Source organism: Manduca sexta, unplaced genomic scaffold, assembly GCF_014839805.1.
Source record: "Manduca sexta isolate Smith_Timp_Sample1 unplaced genomic scaffold, JHU_Msex_v1.0 HiC_scaffold_1600, whole genome shotgun sequence".
NCBI lineage: Eukaryota > Metazoa > Arthropoda > Insecta > Lepidoptera > Sphingidae > Manduca > Manduca sexta.
Window position 1 is genome coordinate 18119 of NW_023592481.1, and position 20774 is coordinate 38892.

At 33.9% G+C, this 20774-nt stretch overlaps 1 protein-coding gene across 1 annotated transcript; it reads left to right on the forward strand.

Annotated features, from left to right (window-relative positions):
- The first annotated feature begins 3802 nt into the window (after positions 1-3802).
- Positions 3803-19808, forward strand: LOC115443800 (collagen alpha-1(XI) chain). Its single transcript, XM_037445405.1, has 17 exons — positions 3803-3872; positions 5830-5862; positions 9382-9424; positions 9498-9685; positions 10018-10116; positions 10343-10456; positions 11139-11333; positions 11605-11763; positions 12050-12167; positions 12247-12336; positions 14150-14211; positions 14896-15093; positions 15868-16002; positions 16313-16407; positions 16814-17048; positions 19090-19160; positions 19716-19808. Exons 4-14 carry the CDS (start codon positions 9521-9523, stop codon positions 16394-16396), a joined length of 1419 nt encoding a protein of 472 aa, XP_037301302.1. The 5' UTR covers positions 3803-3872; positions 5830-5862; positions 9382-9424; positions 9498-9520; the 3' UTR covers positions 16397-16407; positions 16814-17048; positions 19090-19160; positions 19716-19808.
- The last annotated feature ends 966 nt before the right edge of the window (positions 19809-20774 follow it).

Here is a 20774-nt window from a genome sequence, read left to right on the forward strand (position 1 = left end):
ACAATAGAAATTTTAATTTTACTCTGACTTTGTCTTGTAATAGTAATATACGTGCATATATCTATCTAAAATAAAAAATTTAACACTAAAGCACTTAGAGTCCCAGAGGTACAACCTGATAAAGAACTAAAATCGCTTCGCAGAACTTTAATAGAAATCCATCTTACTTTAAATAAAAATTTTATAACTTTTATAAGTTAGAGTAATCAATCAATCGATTGATTATGAAAAACTTATACCCAAAAAATTCACAAAATTTTGCGACAAAGAATGAACACTAATGGATCAACATTATTTTGTGACTATAACAATAGCGGTAAATGACGTTAGCTCGCTGGTTTAATGAGCCGAAATTATCAGTCCGTTGCACAATTTAAATAAAGTGCCAAATTGGTTGCTAAACGTTCACCTACATAGAGCTTTGGCCTATATCTGAGATACTATATTACTGGAGGTAGGTCTCTCATATGTGAGACTCCGCTTGGGTAGGTTCCACCGCAATGTATGTTTCTGCCGTCAAGCAGCAGTATGTCAATGTTATGTTCCGGTTTAAAGAACATTGTAGCCAGTGTAACTAATGGACATAATGAAACTTAACATCTCACGTCTTAGCATGACGAGCACTGTGGAATAGCAAACAATGCTTTGTAATTCAAGGTGTTGGATGGTGTTTCTACTGAATTTGGGCACTGGGGCAGTCGTATCGCTTACTATCAGATGAACGGCAAGCTCGTCTCGTCATTTAAAGGAATAAAAAGAAGCTATAATTCTACTTAATTAAGCAGAAAGGACATGCGAAGATAACGATTATATTTATAACTAGCATTAATTGTTCCTAACATTACGTCTGTAGTCAGTTACTAGATAAAAATAGTCTATAAATAATATAGTACCTTCCTATTAGTAAAAAAAGAACTAGATCAGTGATTCAAATTTACATCATCCAAACCACACGTTGTTCCTTTATAATATTATTACTCCCGTTAAAACAGTCATAGATAATCGTTATAAACGTGTAAAGGTAAATAAAGGCTTGAATATACAATACAGAAACCCACCAGATCAAATTTTACCTGCCACTTAACCAAACCAACCCAATTCCGTGGCAAAACATACTGCGCTCAAACACATTCCCACATCCAGACGTATCCCGTTGCTGCAGCTAGGTGCGCCCGAATCCGTTCAGAATCAAATTGCGGTCCAACTGCTCGGTGCTACTGCAAGTTTGTAGCTAATGTATTTAGACAGCCTTTAGCTGTGTCGCGTACAAGCTGTTACTGACAAACACACCTATAACTGAATTCTAGGATTTCGGCTTTATTGGCTCTCAGATGCTTTGTTAATTAATGTGATTAATTTACCCAATATTTGGCGATGGATGCTTGAGACGTATTATAGTCTATTGCTTGCAGTTTTGCTCGTGCGAAATGCCATCCTGGTTTAATTTTAAGTGACCTATAGACACATCGCACAACGTCTTTCATTGATTAACACTATGAAATTGTACTATTTTTTGAAACATGTTATAAAAAGGGTTTGGTGAAGTATATAGTTTTTAAGAATGTAGATTAATTTCAACGACCGGATGCTTGTCTCGCACCAACTCCCTGTGGGGACCCAAATCCACAAACCGTACTAGAAAACCTGATAGGTGTTACTCAGGTTGAGATTTAAACCAATAACCAATAGTAAAAAATAGTCCACATCAAGATGGCAAGGATTCTTACGAGTCCTGACCACCTATCTGAATAACGAGTTGGGTACCATTTTTATTCCTTCACATTGTTTTAATCCTTCAGTCACACCTATCTATTCCACCAAATGTCTAATTCTTCCCCAATTATTCCCCAACTCCAACACGATCAAGGAACTGCAAACTTCGAGTGTAACGCTAGATCGAAACATGAACTCGAAACTAGAGCACTTCGCTTCGCACGTCGAGCCATTGTATGCATTACAATAGTAATTACTAGTCATCTGATTTACACATTTCAGACAATTGTACAAGTGTTTGAAATGAAATGAAATAATATATTTGTACCTGTAAAATGTTAAACATTATTTAGATTCCCAATAACTATACCACCAGTGGAAAGCAGTTCTTACCAAAAAAGAATGGGCAAGAAACTCTAGTATTACTCTTTTCAAAATCAGTTTAAATTATAAGCTATAGCGCAGGACACAAAGAAAAAAATACAATTGGCTTTTTTATTGTTGTTTAGAGCAGTTCATTCATATACGTAATAAATTAATTTTTAAATTTTTAGACGAGTGCACTATAAAATAATATTTAAACATTAGTTCTTTATTTGACTGCCTCGGTGGTGTAGTTGTATTGCATGTCCGGTACAATAGCGCTCTGAGTCCTGGTCCTGGGTTCGAATCCCGGGTCGGGCAAAGTGATATTTGGGTTTTTCTGCTCAGTATCAGCCCGGAGTCTGGAATTTGTGCCCGATATGGCGATAAGCTCGCCCCCTATCACATCATGGGACGGAACATACTTGGCGAAAAGTGGGTGCCCTAGTTGCGCCTCTGCATACCCCTTCGGGGATAAATGCGTGATGTTATATGTTCTTTGTTTATAACCAGGTTCGCTTGAAAAGATATGTTTTGCAGGCCCTACTTTAAACGTAATAAGATTAGAGCACTTGGAAGAAGGAACAGACAGTTACCTATTTGTCACCAGCCTATATATAATATATTAATTTGCTTTTTAAACTAAGTTTTTTCTCTATAAGTGTACGGATGTTTGAAGCCATACATATTTATAATACCAGCGATTTTACGATATAAGCTTAAAAATATTGCTCGTAAAAATAGTCATGTGTCAAATTTTGTATAAAATAAATATTTACTTGTACGCATATCATTTTTTACACTATATCTATAAACATGTTATTCTGTTCATAATAAAACGGATAAGTACACTATATCAGACTTAAATCATTTTCATCGTTAGTCATTTGTTACATACTTATAGGCTAGCTGAAATTTACAAAAGAAAACTTCAAATCACATTCTTTCCACGTCTGCTCTCATTAATTTAGTAAACGTGATATAAATATCAAATTTTTTCCGTAGTTCAAAATATTTATTTTCACTGTAAAGACTACTACATCGAATTTAGTATCCATATCCATATTACAAAGAACCTCAATCAGAATATTAATGTTAAATCCTGTCCGAATATCACTTCAAAATTTAATCCCATAATACCAAATTCAATGAGGAACGAATAACGCATCGTCTGTTTCATTAAAATCTCGCTTCTCCCTACAAAAGACTACTGGCTCCGACGACATATTTTTAATCTTCTAACGGAACAATAGTTTAAAACGAGGATCCAGACGCTCGATTCACATGTACTTACTAGATCGTACAGTATATTTCAAAGTTATACCGTGTTCTTTTACTTAAGGTACTTTCATTCTAATTAGTTACCACTGGTAATATGGGTACTGCAAATAGTGGTGTGAAGACTAAATTATTGGAATGCCCTGTAATGAGATTAATAACTATAAAGTGTTATAATAGTAGCTTAAAATCTTGGAATGATAAGCATAATGCATTCTTGTGTGGTGCTTCTAATTTTGAATATTTGGGTGGTGTTACTCCTGTTCAAGGCCAAAATATTTAATAGAAGAGCGAGAAGCTCTTATCGTCATTCCACTATTAAAAGGAATTATTTTTGAGAATTTTAAAGCTTCTATACTGATATTACTGAATATAAATATATGTACCGATGACAAGGAGCTGACCAAATTGAATGTAAAGTAACATTTAATCACATATTTTTGTTTCAGGGTTCTATACAAGAGCTGACGTTATATGAGAATGCAACCGAATTACAGTTCAGACAGCTTTGCGAAGGCGTAAGTTCAAATCCAGTTATTATATAGAATACTAATTTGACTTGTATTTTATAATGATCTTGGCCACGTGGGGGCTATATGGATGGCCGAAGAATGCGCAACATGCAGCATGCGATATGGTCGAATATTTCACTCTACGCATTTTATGCTAATTGTAGCCTTTAAATACATCAAGGACGATAGCCGAACTTCCATTCTACAATCATTATCAAGAAAAGAAAACATAAAAAATGAATGAGAAGGATATACGTTCGGCAAACATCATTGAGGGTCTTTTGATTTTCATCAAAGCTTCGACACCGATAATAGGCCAGCACGGGTATCAACCTCTAGATGAAAACGGGAATTAAAAAAAATTACCATCATATGCCACAAACTGAGTATACAAGTTACATGAACATACTTGTGATTTTTTTTTGTATAGTTAAATTTCACAATATTCACGGGTCAACAACACTTAAGATGCATCCTAGTCAACCTCACTATCCAACTGCTCAGAAATTAGGGCGATTAAGGCATTCCGGTTCAGCCAAGAAAGTATGAGTTTTAGAGTTCTGTCATCATCGACATAGCAAGCAGTATGAACATGAAAAATCCGATATCTATCATAATTCACGGAATCACCTTCGCAATCACCCATTTCTAGACCTTTAGGCCCTGCAACGCATGATTCCTCTGGTACTGAGGAAGTTTATGCAAAGTGACACCATCAGGTGACACACCTCTTTGCCTCATTTTCTATGCAAAGCCATGTGGTGTATACTCAAGCCTGAACAGGCAGCGAAATCGCTCGGAAGAACACAATTATTTTGCAGCAGATTAATATAAATAAGGTCGTTCAAAAACCCATCTAAATTTATTGAAGAAGCCAATGAAGCGATTAGTCCTATCATGTTTTTTATTTTATTTTTATGTTTTACAATTATTCTTATAATCTCTCAAGCTTTGTAATATGAAGATTTGAATTAATTTGCTGTAATCACCTTCTTTAGGAAGCCATAGAAAAGAAGAACTACTAAAGGCTACAGCGTGAATTGCCCTTGAACATCCATAGCTCCCACAGAGTTTAAGTAAAACTCCGGCCATGTTTTATTAATAATAATTATCTTACAGGACACCCCTTGTCTATAACTAAGAGTATTTCATTAACAAAACAGTTGCTTTCGCGGCTTTCGATGTCAGTTCCTATTAATCAAGCTTTGTAAGTACAAATGGGGATTAATTTTTCCAAATTTTCTATTTACCATCTTCATCTGTTGTAAATTTTGGGGGAAAAATTTAACTCTATCGACACTTCGATCTATGTTGCACTGTACTCTATGTTGTTGTAACCTGCATTTTTATATTTTGTAATTATGTACCATTTGGCCGAAATGGTTCCGAATGATGTATAAAAGGTAAATGTTACATCAAATATGCAACTCTCTCTAATATTGGTTTGAATGATATATTATTACAAGGTTTCAAGTGGTATAAAAGATTCCATTCATAGCTTCTAATTTATTAATTGCAAATGAATTTCTATAATAAGATCGATTTATTACATCAACTACATAAATTCTAAGAGGTTTGAAAACCCTAGACTGAATAAAAAATAAAAATGTAAACGTCGCAGGTAACAATATTTTAATAACTTCCCTTAATAACATAAGATATCTTCAAGCCCTTTAGGACCCTGTAATATTTGTAACAAATCTGTTACGAGTGCATAGTTTTGACAAGAAATCTATGAGACAGCAGTTTTCTAAAGAGACTAATCCAAGGTTTTTTAAGCAAACTCGAGGTTTTGATTTCAGCACAAAACCGAATTTAAGTAACCTTGCCAATTTCGCGCTGTCAATGAGTCTGTCGAACAATAATACAACAATTTAATGACATTACATTCACCTTTATACTTAAAAGAACCATTTTTGCCAAATACAGCATAACACGCACTGATATTGTATTTCTTCCGTAGAAAATCAAAAATATCAACGCGACTGATTGCGATGTAAGTGCTTTGCTTATCTATCTATTTTTTGATCATTTATAAAGTTGGATGGCATAAATTGATTTGAAATATCAAGGTTATTTCATCTAAGATGCGTCCCACCTTGTATTGAGCGGGGGTGTTGCGCGGTGTCGCGGGGCAAGGGGGCTGATCCCAGCCCTTTCCCCGGCACTATACATCGTAGTGTGCACGTGCTGCTCACGCACACTGTAAGCGATTATGGAACGTAGTGGGGCGCGTCTTCGTAAATGAAATGATCTATGTTAGTGGATACGTTTAACATGCATTTGCCTTGTAATGGCGTTATTTTTCTGCACCATACTTCATATAATTTTCCAAAATACCTTCGTAAACCATTGCTGTAGTAGACTCTGAATTTTATTTAAATTTTACTTCAATAAAAAGTTTTGTGATATTAACATGTGATAGTCCAGTCACCAAATATTGGGCATTATTTTTGTTCCCATTTTATTCAAAACGAATCTGTTAGTTATATCGGGTTCATCTTAAACATGAGACATGTACATGGTACCATTCATCTTAACTTTATGAATGAATAAAAAAATTACAAGAATTCAAAGTTACGCCGAGCATTATTTCATGATTAAGTCTGTTCTTTTGTTTAAAATAGTGTTCATTCATTGCGAAGTCAACAATTCTTGTAATTTTTTTCAAATACAACTTTAAAACAAAGCATTATTTTCAGTGTTTTTTACTTATATTCAAAAGGCAAGTTTGAAGTTTGAAAAATTGCAAGAGAAATATGCCTTTGCAATTGTTCTATTGCAACACTCACTTTTATTCCAACACCTGTGTTTCTTTTTTACTTAATATTTCAATTAAGGCATATTTACGTAACATTTATATTTTATATTATTGGCTTTATAATTAAAAAAAAATACGGCTAATTAGTATCTAAAGCTTTGCGCTTTTGCAAAAATGTTAATAGATGTTGTGTTAATAAATTATTTTATTCAAAATTTTAATGTAGTTAATTAAAAATATTATTCAATAACTTCACATAACGTAGGTACATAAATAGTTTTTTTTTTTTCCATAAACTACTAAAGTTCTTGCAAGAATCAGGAAAATTACTGATAGTTTAAAAACATCAGAAAAATATATTTTTTGAAATGTAAAATATGTATAGATTTTTCAATGGTGATTTTCGTGTAAAACAGGATCCGTATATTTTTTTTCCTTCAAAGCATTTTTAACTATAACGCAAATAACTAGTTGCTATTTCGCTTCTATGTTCTTAATGTGTATATATAATGTAATACTCCACACATAATACCTAGTCTTGCCATAAATATTGTAATAAAGAAAAAAGAAAATTGTTAACTGCAAATAACATTTATTACTTTTACAGTGTGTCAGTTTAATACATAAATATAAAACAATTAAAAATATAAAAAGCTTATTCGAAGTGGTCTCCATTGGCTGCAATACAGTCCTTTAAACGATGAGGCCAGTTATCAATAGAAGCACGCACTCTTTCCATGGGAAAATTCTTCACTGCCAATCGTATAGATTGTTTTAGGGACTCCAAATTATCATGGCGTTTAGAGCAAGCTGTACTCTCTAAAACTGACCACAAATCATAATCCAGCGGATTAAGATCGGGACTAGACGACGGCCAGTCTTCAGCTCTGATGAAGTCCGAAACGTTCGATTCCAACCAAGACTGCGTGGACCGAGCTTTATGACCCGGCGCCGAGTCTTGCTGGAAGGACCATACTTGGTTATTGAACATGGTGATGTTAAGGGGCTTAACTACCTTCTCAAGAATGGTATCTTGATACACTTGTGCCGATGTTTTGATACCTTTTCACAAAAATATGGCTCAGTCACTCCTTCATAGCTAACACCCCACCAAACCATCACTGAAGTCGGATAATGTCCACGTTGCACTCTGTCGACTAATTGGGAAGCTTCCTTAGAGCTTTGAGCATAAATACGGTCATTTTGTTTGTTAAAATGTTGCTCAATTGTAAAAATTTTCTCATCCGTAAACAAAATTTTTCTGTGACCTCCCTTTGCGTACCGCTTCAGTAGTTGTTTCGATTTTACCACCCTATTCTTCTTTAAATTATCAGTTAAGAAATGGCCAGTGCGTCTCTTATAGGCTGCAAGTCCTAAGTCATCTTTTAAAATACGCGACATGGTTCTAGGTGCTATCTTCATTTCCCGAGATAAAATCTTTTGCTTTCGGACAGGATTTCTTCGAATTCTTTCCCTTACTGCTTTGACCACCTTTTTCGTACGAACACTACGTGGACGGCCAGATCTTTTCTGTCACAAACAGAGGAGGTCTCATTGTACCTATTAATAGCCCGGTACACAAACATTTTACTAATACCAAGTGTATGGAGAGTTTTAAAAATTGCATTTGGCTCCATACCTACTTTGTGTAATGCTATCACAGCGATTCGGTTCTCTTTATCACCCCACACCATTTTAATATCGCAAAATATTTTACAATGTATTGGCGCCAAAATGAGAAAACACAATGAACAATCGTATAAAAATGACAGATTCGAAATTCAAATGTAATATTTTTTTATAATTAAGTGTAACAGTATTTATGGCCAGACTAAGTATATTGTATATAAGTACTAAAACATAACGAGCGAAGGAATGGCCTTTTTACTTGTATATTTATATCTATATTTTAACTTGTTTTTCCATTTATAAAGTTTCATATTGTTTGAGAGTGTTATTATTTAAATGTATTTTAGAACGGTAACGGTTAAACTAAGGATAAAAATATAAGTAGAAGGGTGTCATAAATATAAGGGACATTTTTAGCGCCTTTATGAAGCCGTTGATAATGCTGGGGCCACAGTTTGATGGTGGTAGGACATATTTTATAGAATAGCGACCACCGTACACAATGTGTTAAAACCCATCATACTGGCCCACGTAAGTGTGTCGTGTTCATGGATCAGCCTGTGTATATCCGGTTCCAACAGGCCGGCATAATTGTGTCGACTGCCGATAAGTAATCATCCCTCGGCACTTAATGATAGGATTAAACATTGAGCTAACTCAAATTCAAATCTATTATGTCAAATGCCTTATCCCATCGCAAAATTTTTATTACAAGTTGTGGCTTTACTTACCCTTCATAATTAATGGAAATTGACGGTCTCGATGGTGTAGTTGTATTGCGTACGGTACGATACCACTGAAGGCCCGGATTCTAATCCCGAGTCGAGTAAAGTGATGTGCTTTCCTCATTATCAATCCTTAGTCTCTAACTCATGCCTTAAAGACTCCCCGCCTAAAAATCATCATGGCAAAAAGATGATGCTCTGGTTGCTCCTCTGCCTCTCAGTAATAAAAGATATCAATTAGTGGCTTCAGCATACATCTTTGTTAATGAGATAATTAAAGACATTATTAGGCTTTTTGTGGGCTCATCATAAAAGCGTTAAAATGTTACTTCATTAATTATCTGCATCATCTATATCGACTTCATCATTACAAATACTTATCTTATTTTATTATACACAGGACCTTACCCCGGAAGAATATTTCCCTACAGAAGACTCTATTGGTAAGTATTGTATTAACTTTTCCTGAAACGAGTTTAATTTTGGATATTGCTGTTAAAATAATACATTTTGTAGTAAGAGAAAAGCTGCGAGGTGATATGGGGGACCTAGGTGAAAAGGGAGAACCGGGTGAAATAGGACCACCAGGTGAAAAAGGGGCACAAGGTGAAAAGGGGGAATCTGGTGAAAAAGGGGACTTTGGTGAAAAAGGGATTCAAGGACAAAAAGGAGAAAAGGGAGAAAAAGGTGACTACGGTCAGAAGGTAAGTAATGAAAACGAGAATAGGTCCCTTCCGGCTTTATGGTTGCAAACTTGCAAAAAATTACTAGAATTAAATGACAAATGAAAGATAAACTATAAAATTTTTCACCGTTATCCACGGCTATCTAATTTTGTTCTAACATATAATTATAATGAGTATAAGATATAATACCACCAGTTGCTAGTTATGAACGACCTCTATTAAATTTGGACAAACACAATTTATATCGATAAAAGGGTAAACGAAAATTAAACTGCATTAAACAAACATAAAAATAACTGAATGAACTTTAAATTTGTGTATCTTCAAAATTTATATTAATTTATTTATAGGGAGAGCCTGGTAATTCTATTATTGGCGAACCTGGGCCCAAAGGTCCGATGGGGCCCCTAGGACCACGAGGACAAATGGGTCCTCGAGGAGAAAACAGGGTAAGACTTTTATTAAACTCTATAATGTACTTATATGGGACCCTTAAAGTTATATGACATTCATCCAGATACAATAAATCAAAGATAAACGCGTATTTTTAAATATTAAAACTATTTTGAATATTTGCTATCATAATTCAATTTTGTAATTTTTTGCATAGTACATAAAGGTGCCACATACGGGCTTAATTAAATTAATAGAAACGATTAACAAATATTTTTTTAGTCATGCAAATGCTCGGAAAGTATGGTCTCTACATTATTGAAAGAGATGCCAGAAATGAGAGGCCCCAAGGGAGATCCAGGAGAAACTGGTGATTCAGGTCCAGTAGGATTAACCGTGAGTAAATATTTACCTTTTCCTATATTTCGTCATTTTCATCCCGAAGGCAAAGGTTCTCGAGGCCGAGCACCAACTCAATAGACAGACTAGATTAAAGACGTCTGCAACCAAGTTCCATAAACTAGTTGAAGATGCAATGAACTGAAACCAGTGGAGACAAATAATCCGATCTAAATGCGATACTAATGATGACCACGATCCTCAGTCATGAGGGACCGACTATACACACACACATACAGAGAAAGAGATTTTTCATCAAGTTAATGTGAGATGAGAGAAAATTCTTTCGCATACAGGGCCGTTTTGACATTGCATTAATAAATGAAACTACATATTCGTCTTTACCTTTGTTAATACTGTACTAAAAATCATGTACAAAAGAATATTTTCACGAAAAATCCCAGTTTTACTTTTCTGATCATTTTAGTTAATACAAATAGGTTGTGTGCGTGATCGCTCTTACATCGTATACTCTTCGAGTAGTAATAGTGTCATTAAGGCGATAAAAATATAATTAATGTTTATTGATACGGATATTATTCGAAACTTAAAAAAAAAATACATCTACAGTTCGAATAACATAATTCGAATTATATTTAAGAAGATAATTATGTGGTTGCATTTATTGCTTGACAATATCAAAATGATCCTGTATAAAAATATGTTTTATAATCTACAGGGCAAAAGAAGGACGTCAAGGGAACGCGGGCCTCAGGGATTAAAAGGAGATAGAGGTGAGCCAGGAGAGGACGGGAAACCAGGTCGCGATGGTAAACCTGGCGATAAAGGAGAACCGGGACGGACTGGAGATCCAGGGCCACCTGGAGATAGAGGACTGCCAGGAATCGCTGGCCCGCCCGGACCCATTTATAGAGTAAATATTTTATACATATTAAAAACGTGATAATTTATAAAGGTGTTCTAGTAGGTTTGTTAGAAGTTACCATACTTATCAAAATGGAACTTTTATTTGGTATATTATATCAATATACATCAAGTCCTGAATTAACAAGTAAACTACATTTGTCCTGGATATGTATGTATGTATGTGTAAACTTAATTCATTTAATTTCAAATTAAATGTAAAAGTTAAAAATAACTGTGTTAATAAACAGAAACACATTAAATAAAATACCTTAAAATAGGAAACAGAAGAAGAAAAAAGGGCGAGGATAGTACGTTTACCAGGTGAAAGAGGTAGCCCTGGACCTGAAGGACCAAGGGGCCCACCAGGGCACAATGGTATTAAAGGAGACAAAGGCGACAAAGGAGATATAGGTCCACAGGGTGAAAGTGGACAAAAGGTAATTACCAAGGATGCATATTATGTTAAAATTAAAGCGCATAAATTTTTCAATTGTAATCCTTAGTCAAATTTAGCACCGCGTAGACGCTATTAATTTGTAGCAAACGCAAAGTAGGGGCACCAAGCTGTCTATGTTTCTACTTTGAATTAATTTTAGTTTCAAGTTAATACTAAGATTTATTTCAATTAATTGCTAATCTAGTTAACATTAACAAGTTCACGATTATTGCTTCATATAAACTAGTCAGTTTATAACATTTAAACGATTTTATGGATATTTGAAGGGTCACCAAGGAGATATAGGTCCTATGGGAGAGAAGGGACAAAGAGGTGAAGCCGGTGAAGATGGTGTACCAGGTACTCCGGGAAGACATGGGACACACGGAAAAAATGGCGAAAGAGGTATAATTCATTGATGATGATGATTATGACAATTTTTGGCATACAAAACACCTTTCATAATCATTTTGTTTAATTCAAGGTCCGAAAGGAGATAAGGGAGCACCCGGTTTGACAGGCTTGCCAGCAAAATTATCTTCAATTCTGGATGAAGAAATGGATCCAGCTGAAAGTAAGTATTAGATAAATAAAAATATGCTTATTCCCAGTATTATCCTCATATTTGTGGAATCCTACAAATACGTAAATCAGGCATAGTGCAAGTGCAGTAGAAAAGTAGTCTGTAGGCAAATTCTAATAAGGTAGGTAAGGATTGATAGACTAAATTTGTTAGTAGGATCCTTTAGAAATGTCCATAAATTTTAATATGAATGGAGGAATACTCCCTACACCAATTCTCCTTCACGGTACATAATTATTTCATTTTTAGCCGACAGTGAATTCATGATTTTTAGAAAACAGAAAAAAAAATCAGGTATGGTATTGGGACGATTTCGAGACTTTTAGTGCACTTTAGTAACATAATTTACCTATTTATAATAATGAATAATATCAGTAACCAGAAGTCACCTCACTGGGATTTACGAACCTTCCCATCCTAGTAAAACTCAACCACTGTATTCCTACGACGACTCTAGCAAAATTACGTATGAACATTTAAAACTAACTGACAATTGTAATGACAATAATTATGACGTACGCTTACGTATATTCAAACAATCCAAACCGCCTTGAGAGAGTATATTATTTTTCGCCCCCATGGTTTTTGTAATAAAGGGATCAATGGACTCCCTATGAGATATCAAAAGTGCATAGATAACAATGGTGCATACTTTGATTAATTAATTATGTTTTACAAAATAAAATCGACTTTGTATTCTTTCCATACGAAACGCCAATTTTATATATAAGGACCGGCCCCAGCATAGTAATCTATCTAACAGCCAACAAGAACCCGACTATATATTTATTTAGATTCTTAAGATGTGTAGGCTGAATAAATTTCAATATCCACTCGTATAAAACGCGTTATTCTGGTCACGTAAACGAAATAACGTAAGTAGATTGAATCCCCAAACATTTTTTGCTACGATTGGCTCTATTGGCTTTGGTCCTTATCCTAACTACAATACGGTATTATCTTATAAAGTTTGATATTGTTTTCGTTTTTAAACGCTCGAATGATACTAGTTTGCAACATCAGATCTTTTGATTTGTTTTTTTTTGTTTCACTTAGTCTGCTGTATCTGAGTATTATTGTTCTTTCATTAATTGCATTAAATTGTTTTTTGTTATAATAAGTTATAAGACGCGATCTGAAATTATGGGTAATAAGTAAGAGACTACAAATTATCTTTATCGGGGTGTTACTATGGTCTCTAAATATATTTGAAGGGGCTGCTTTGATGGACCGTTTCGTTCCCCTATAAAATTTCCAACCTTATAATAAGTCAGTTAAATCTGAACTAGAGGATATTCCGTTACTTTTTATAAAGAGTTGCAAACAGAAATCAAAGATAACGTAACTGCCAAGTAGTATATATACATTTTTTTTTTATTAATAGCAGACAATTCAGAGAAGGGTGCGAGGAAAGTAACAAAAAACAATCAGCTTTATAATAAATATAAGATTCTATATACATAGTTTAGGGTTTACTTATCACTTAACTTACCAAAAAAGGAATAACCTCCTTTCCAATTTGATTCCAAAACTATATTCAAGTTATCTCTAATCTGCATCGGATTAAAACATCTATTTAATTAACAATTTATAGACATTAAAAGGCTTTAGAAAGAAAAATAATGATTTTATGTAGCCGGATAAAAATCTTGACTAAACACGTTTCCCATTAAAAATTGGAACTTACATGATCATGAATTACTATTACTTATTTCAGTAAAACCTAATATTTGTCTTTTATCAAAGATTATCGCCTATTCGGTTGCAAATAACGTTTAAATTACAGTGTATTTGTGAATTTTAGATGCTGCTATAGTTGAGAAGTTAAGAGGTTTTAAAGGAGAGCCAGGAGAACAAGGTCTAAAGGTAAAATATATTCCTTTTTATAATTAATTAAAAAAATTCTAACCGTGAAATAAATAGTTCACTACATTTCTTAGTTCAATCATATATTTCGTACAATATTTTATTCGATTTTAATTATCTAGACGTTTTATTAAATAAATATTAGGGCTGACTTTTCAATCATTAGACAAAAGTAAAGAGGTGCAACTAATGCATCCACTTTCCAACGTGATTATTCCATCCAATGATAGTGGGCGAACATACCGGTCATAAATTCCAGACTCCGGGCTGATACTGAGTAGAAAAGACCAATATCAGCAGTGAAGTCTTACCGTAGTAAAACTATGCCACGGAGGCAACCAAGTAAAATTAATGCATAGGATAAAATCTGAAAATACAGAAAAAAACATAATACGAACAAATAAAAATTGTTGTACAGTTAAAATAAGACGATATCTGACAATCGATTTTTATTAGTAGGATGCGAAATTTTGTAAATATAGGATGTTTGTTACTAATAAAGTTAACGTATAGAGACGATATTTAGTAAATAGATAAGATAAATTTGTAATGGAAACATTTTAAACTAGAAAATCGTAATTTATTACTATTACAAGGAAAGGTTTTTCAAGCAAATGTGAGCAAAATCTGTCAAGAAACAATAAACGTGTTATATGCCATTAACAGTTACAAATTATTGCTTAGGGCTCTAAAGGAGACTTGGGATCAATTGGAAGACCTGGTCCAGAAGGTAAAGACGGTAAGGATGGCTTACCTGGTAACAAAGGAGATCAAGGGCAAAGAGGAGCAGCTGGACCAGTGGGACCTAAAGGTGACAAAGGTGACCGCGGAGAGCCGGGCCCAGCGGGCGAAGTTCCTGCTTCAAAAATAGCGCTTATGAAGGTATTTTATTTATTTATTTACCAACATTTATATACATCAACACTTTAACAAAAAAAATAATATTGTGATTACTTTACTGAAACGGGGAAACAGGAACCAAGAGAAAAAACGAAATAAAATCGTAAACTTTATCAACAATGCAACGCTATCGTCCTACAAACGATGTTTCTTTAAAGCATTCTTTGCGATTTTATTTTATACGGGCGAGATAAAGTGACTAAATTACACCTGATAGTATACAAATCAGGGTGTATATAAAGAAGCAACTGGTGAGACATGGTCATCTCTCGCCAATCGACTAACCGAATATACACAGGTTGATACCAAAACTCGACCCACTTTCGTAGCGAATATGGCGGGTTTTAAATCTATACAATGGACGAATTTTGGGCGAATAAAAATATACTACCACCCATAAATGAAGACTTGACCTGCATTGGCTTGGTTATAACTTCTATTAAATTTAGTTTCTTTTCCTTGATCCATATACACCCCGTGATGAATTTGTAGTGTCTTCCATTCCTATAAAACTTATTTGGCATAATTTGACAGATTCTTCTAAGCCACGACATTTTTTTTGATATGTGCTTTTGTAATTGTTCAAAATGTGGAGAAATAAATAAATTATATTATAAAAGTAATTTGATTTGAATTTTAAATTCCATCAATCGTCTTCATTATGTAAATGATTAACTGCTTAAAATAAAATATATGACAAACAATAAAGTGGTTTTCAATGTTATATGAAATTTTATATAATTTCATTTCATATAGGGTCCAAAAGGAGAGCGTGGTTTATATGGGAAACCAGGACCACGTGGTCCCCCCGGACCTGCAGCCAGGAAAGGAGAAAGGGGTTCCCCTGGTCCTAAGGGTGCTAATGGAAACATAGGTTCACCTGGACCAAAAGTAAGTATCAGTTTCGAAATACAAATAAACACTCACGCCTTTTTATCCCTGAAAGGGTAAGCTGAATGGCAACTAGTAGTTCTAATTTTCGTCATGTGTAAACTGTCCTATAATATGATGAAGGGCGAACCTATCACCATATCGAGGAATTATTTTCAAATCTGAACCTGAAAGATCTGACATCATTTATTCTTTAAGCTGGTATACATTTAGTGTCCGTACATGTTTCATTTTTACATCTTCAGCTTATTAAAAAAAATGGTTTAGTAGTAATTTTATAAGAATGTAACACAATATTTTATTGTTTTAGGGATATCCAGGGCCTGCTGGAAAAATGCACCACCAGGACCAAAGGGCGAGAAAGGAGAGAGAGGCGAAAGTGCTCCGCCAATAAATCTAGTAGAGGTATGAATAAGTAATGTAACATGTATTTTACTTTATTTAATATTGATAGAAACTGAAGCGGTTTTATTAAAATTAAGGAACTACTACTGATTACAGATATACTTTTAAAAATATTACACCAACCGACCGATACGACTGCTAATGACCAATTACCTCAGTCTATCAAACGCTCAGTGTTTTTAGCAAAAAGTATCACAAATATATATTTTATAGTTTATTGGAATAAACCCTTGCCTATCCTCTAACATTATTATTCGTTTGATTGGTCTATCAAGTACTTAAATATATTGAATTAAATTATTTAGCAATGAGAAAGACTTTTCATAAAAATGAAGAGCGTTTATTTTTTTCTAACAGGAAATAGTCTTAGTGTAGACATTTATGGGTATTTTTTTATTTATACCAGTTAAAAGGTGCCAAAGGTGATAGAGGACAAGCTGGCACCCCTGGTATACCTGGGAAGGTTGGCCCTCCTGGACCTCCAGGAGAACCATGTAAAGAGACCAGCACTCGAGTTCCGTTAATTGGACCGCCAGGACCACCGGGACCCCCTGGACCTCCAGGGCATCCAGGATTGTCCATAACTGGGCCCAAAGGTGAACCAGGGAACGTCATAATTGAGAAGATAGTGAATAAGGACGGTGAGGAAAATATTATTTTTGTACACATTCTGTCGTATCATTTCTCAGATGTCTGTTGCATAAAACGAGAAATAAAATTTAAGCCTGGTTCCAGACTTATTTCTTTTTAACACGAATAATTCCGTTTACGGATTTCTGCTTGACTCACCGGTATTAACCGTCCTACCGACTAAAACTCTGCCATTACTCTCTCCCTAATATCGAAGGTTACAAGGTGCGCAAGCGCATGGAACCACAACCGGCCTGGTTCCAGATTGCGGTGGATTCAGTGCCTTTTTGTTATAATTGCTCTATATATTGACTTAGCTATCTTATATATGAAGTAAGGCTTTTAACTTCATTTTCTATTCATGCGTGCATTTTATTTTTAGCAAAATTTTGTTAGTTGTGAAGTATTATCGTTATCTTGATAAATGTTTGAAATTGTTCTAAATTAATAGTATGTAACTGTATCTTATGATATTAGGTACACTTATTTCAATAATGAATTGTCAATGTTAGACTAAATAAATAAAAAAGTTCACTGTGTCCATAACTAGTGAAACTACGTAATTTATTTGCAAAATATTTTCAATACAAGAAAAACATTTTACAGTGAACGTAATTGTTTTCTAAATATTCTTTTGAAAACTTTATGCAACTTTAATGTTTGCAAGTATTGTTAAAAGTCAACTTAAGTGATTCTTTGACTGTAAAATTTGTATAATGCCTGTAAAAATGTTTTGTGCAAATGTGCTAAGGTTATTTTATGAAAACTGTTTAGAATATCATATATATATGAGATTATTAAATTTAAAATATTGTCTTATGCATTTTTACTATTTAAAATTTGCAAAATGTTGGATAGTATATTTTCCTTCGCGTAATATCGTGACATTACTATTTACAATAATAATATTGAGTTATTTGAGTCATAACACAGGACTCATTAATAAAAGAATACAAATTGTATTAAAACTATGTTAGTAATTAAAATAATAATTTATGATAAACGTGTATATCACAGGCAAAGGTTCCATATAACTCGATTCCTACCGGCGTCACTTTATGTAGAATCTAATTATCAGTAGAACTATTTGCAGACCCTATTTATACATATTAGTACCTATATGTTGTGTCGGGTTTTCTTTCTGAAAATTTCACCTTTCGCCATTGATGTATATGTTATGTGAAAGAAAGTAACAAAAATACAATTAAATCGCGGATCTAAACGTCCTCAAGATCTTTCTTGTTCATTCCGTGGCCATTTTATTACTTTTATGCTTCTTTCTTGTTCATTCTATGCGCACCATTTTATGACTTTCATGCTTTTCAATACAATAATCAATATTATACCAACGTTTATATTTACTAACTAGCTTCCACCCGCAGCTTCGCCCGCGTGGATTTCGGACTTCAAAAATGCTATGCTGTCGTGGGATATTTTTTATATAATTTTAAGAAGAACATTTCCGTCATACATGATTTCTGTGTAGCTTTAACCATTAAGGTTGCACACGCGACGAAAGCTTAAAAATTGAGTAACTTCTCCCGTTTTCCCAACATTTCCCTTCACTGCTCTGCTCCTATTAATTGTAGCGTGATGAAAAGTATACTATAACCTGCTCAGGAGTATGAAAAATAATTGTACCAAGTTTCGTTAAAATCCGTCGAGTAGTTTTTGTTTCTATAACGGTTATACAGACAGACAGACAGACAAAAATTTTACTAATTGCATTTTTGGCATCAGTATCGATCTCTAATAACCCCTGATAGTTATTTTGAAAATATATTTCATGTACAGAATTGACCTCTCTACACATTTATTATAAGTATAGAAGAAGAAGATATCCAATATTTGTTATACTTGTAAATGTTTTTAACTTTCTTTCTATTTCGTCTTGTATAATTTTTCTTTTCTTTCTTTTTAACTTTGACATACATACGTTCCTAGTATCACGCCTTTATACCATAGCGATGGGTAGAGATTATATATTACTTTTAGTTTTTAATTGACGCCTTATATAAAGATAATTTAGAAGCTTTATATTGGTTTCAGCAGTCGATTTCGATGAAGATGAAGATTACACAACATCCACTGTTGTTTATAGAAATAAGAGATCTTTGATGCAGGTAACTATACTCATGCAATAGCTTTTTATTAATCAGTAAATATATTTTTCCGCAGCAAGATCAACGGATAAAACATGATTATTAGACTTTGACATTCCGTTAATAATGGAAACCACATACTAGTTTTTACCCTCCTGCTAACCATAGATATATATCTAAGTACCTGGCAACATTATATCAAAAATCATCCCTGAATATATTTGCACCAAAAATACCAGTTTTACTTTTTATGTTTTTTTTTTATCATTTTGTAGTTTAGTGCGAATATGATGTGAATGTATTGCTGAATGAAAGTGTGATGTTGCCGCTGCGACGAATTCTCTTGGAGTAGTAATAGTGGGATTAGGCCGCGTAAAACTAAATTAGTTTATTGATATTTGTTTTGTTCAAATCTTACACTTTTTGTGTTAGACTTACGCTTCGAATGGCTTATTGGGATGTATTATTTTAAAAATAAGTATGTGGTTTTTATTTAGCAACGCAATGTCAACGTGACCTTCTGTAAATAAAAAATAAAAATAAATATCATGCTTATAAAATACTTTTCTTTCACAGAAAACCCATTCCACACCGTTGGGTACACTTGCTTATGTTATACGTGAGAAATTGTTCTTACTAAGAGTAGAAGATGGCTGGCAATATATTCTTGTAAGTATTGATTTTTAAAGTGTCGACTATATCTAATCGAATCGCGTTAATTCACTTACTATTTACTATACAACTGTGTCCATTGGGAATGCACCACCGAGCCAATCTGAATCACTGAGATGAAACAAACGTCATATGATTTGCAGCGCCTCGATTATGCTCTAGTCGACGCCAGCCTTTATTCCTAATGTGGAGCATGAAACTACGGAATGCTAGATAAGGCTACATGTCTCTCGGGACTTTTTCAGTTTTCGTTTCTATTCCATACGAAATACGTACTAGTTGGTTCTATGTTTTATGCAAATTTAGACTTAAAACATTAAGATAAATTGGCTTACATAAAAATGAATGTTTTCTGTAAGTTTTGTATTGTTTCCGACATCTTTATTTTTAGACCAAAAGGATCTAAGTCAATTATTACAAATATTTTAGTCAACTCGCAGATCCTAAATTTTTTTGATGGACTATAAAAGAAAACAGTATTGTAGTAGTGTAGTATTTCTCGGAAATAAATGGACAGACTTTAAAATACTAAAGTTTAAAGCCGGTTACAGACAAAAATCTAACCTAAACTAACAAGGTCGTGGCAGGTCGGAGGGTAGGGTTGGCAGTAATCACCCTAGATTCAACAATAGTGTTAAATAATTGGGAGCATCTTTACGAACTTTACGCTTTAAACACCCTTCCCCTCTATCAAATCTGAGATCGCCGCTTAGTTTAAGCTGGCTACCCCCTTGTAAGTTAATTTAGCTTAGCTGAAATATTTTTTCATACTTATGTGCAGACACTAAACTATGTAATCTAAGGTATACGAGTATAGGTACTAAGTGTAATTTTTCAGGTATTCTAAAAGAAGCAGCTAAGCAAAATTTTATTTTAGTCTTCAACACTCATTTCTCTACATTTATGTCATGAGATTATATTCTTTCTAATACCTAAAATTACTCAAGAGGCGGATAAATGACC

Excerpts from the sequence above, each read along its gene's own strand:
- LOC115443800 (XM_037445405.1), top strand. The coding sequence starts at position 9,521 with ATGGGGGACCTAGGTGAAAAGGGAGAACCGGGTGAAATAGGACCACCA. Across the intron at positions 11,764-12,049 it reads AGGGTGAAAGTGGACAAAAG|GGTCACCAAGGAGATATAGG; the intron begins GTAATTACCAAG and ends GGATATTTGAAG. Across the intron at positions 12,168-12,246 it reads CGGAAAAAATGGCGAAAGAG|GTCCGAAAGGAGATAAGGGA; the intron begins GTATAATTCATT and ends GTTTAATTCAAG.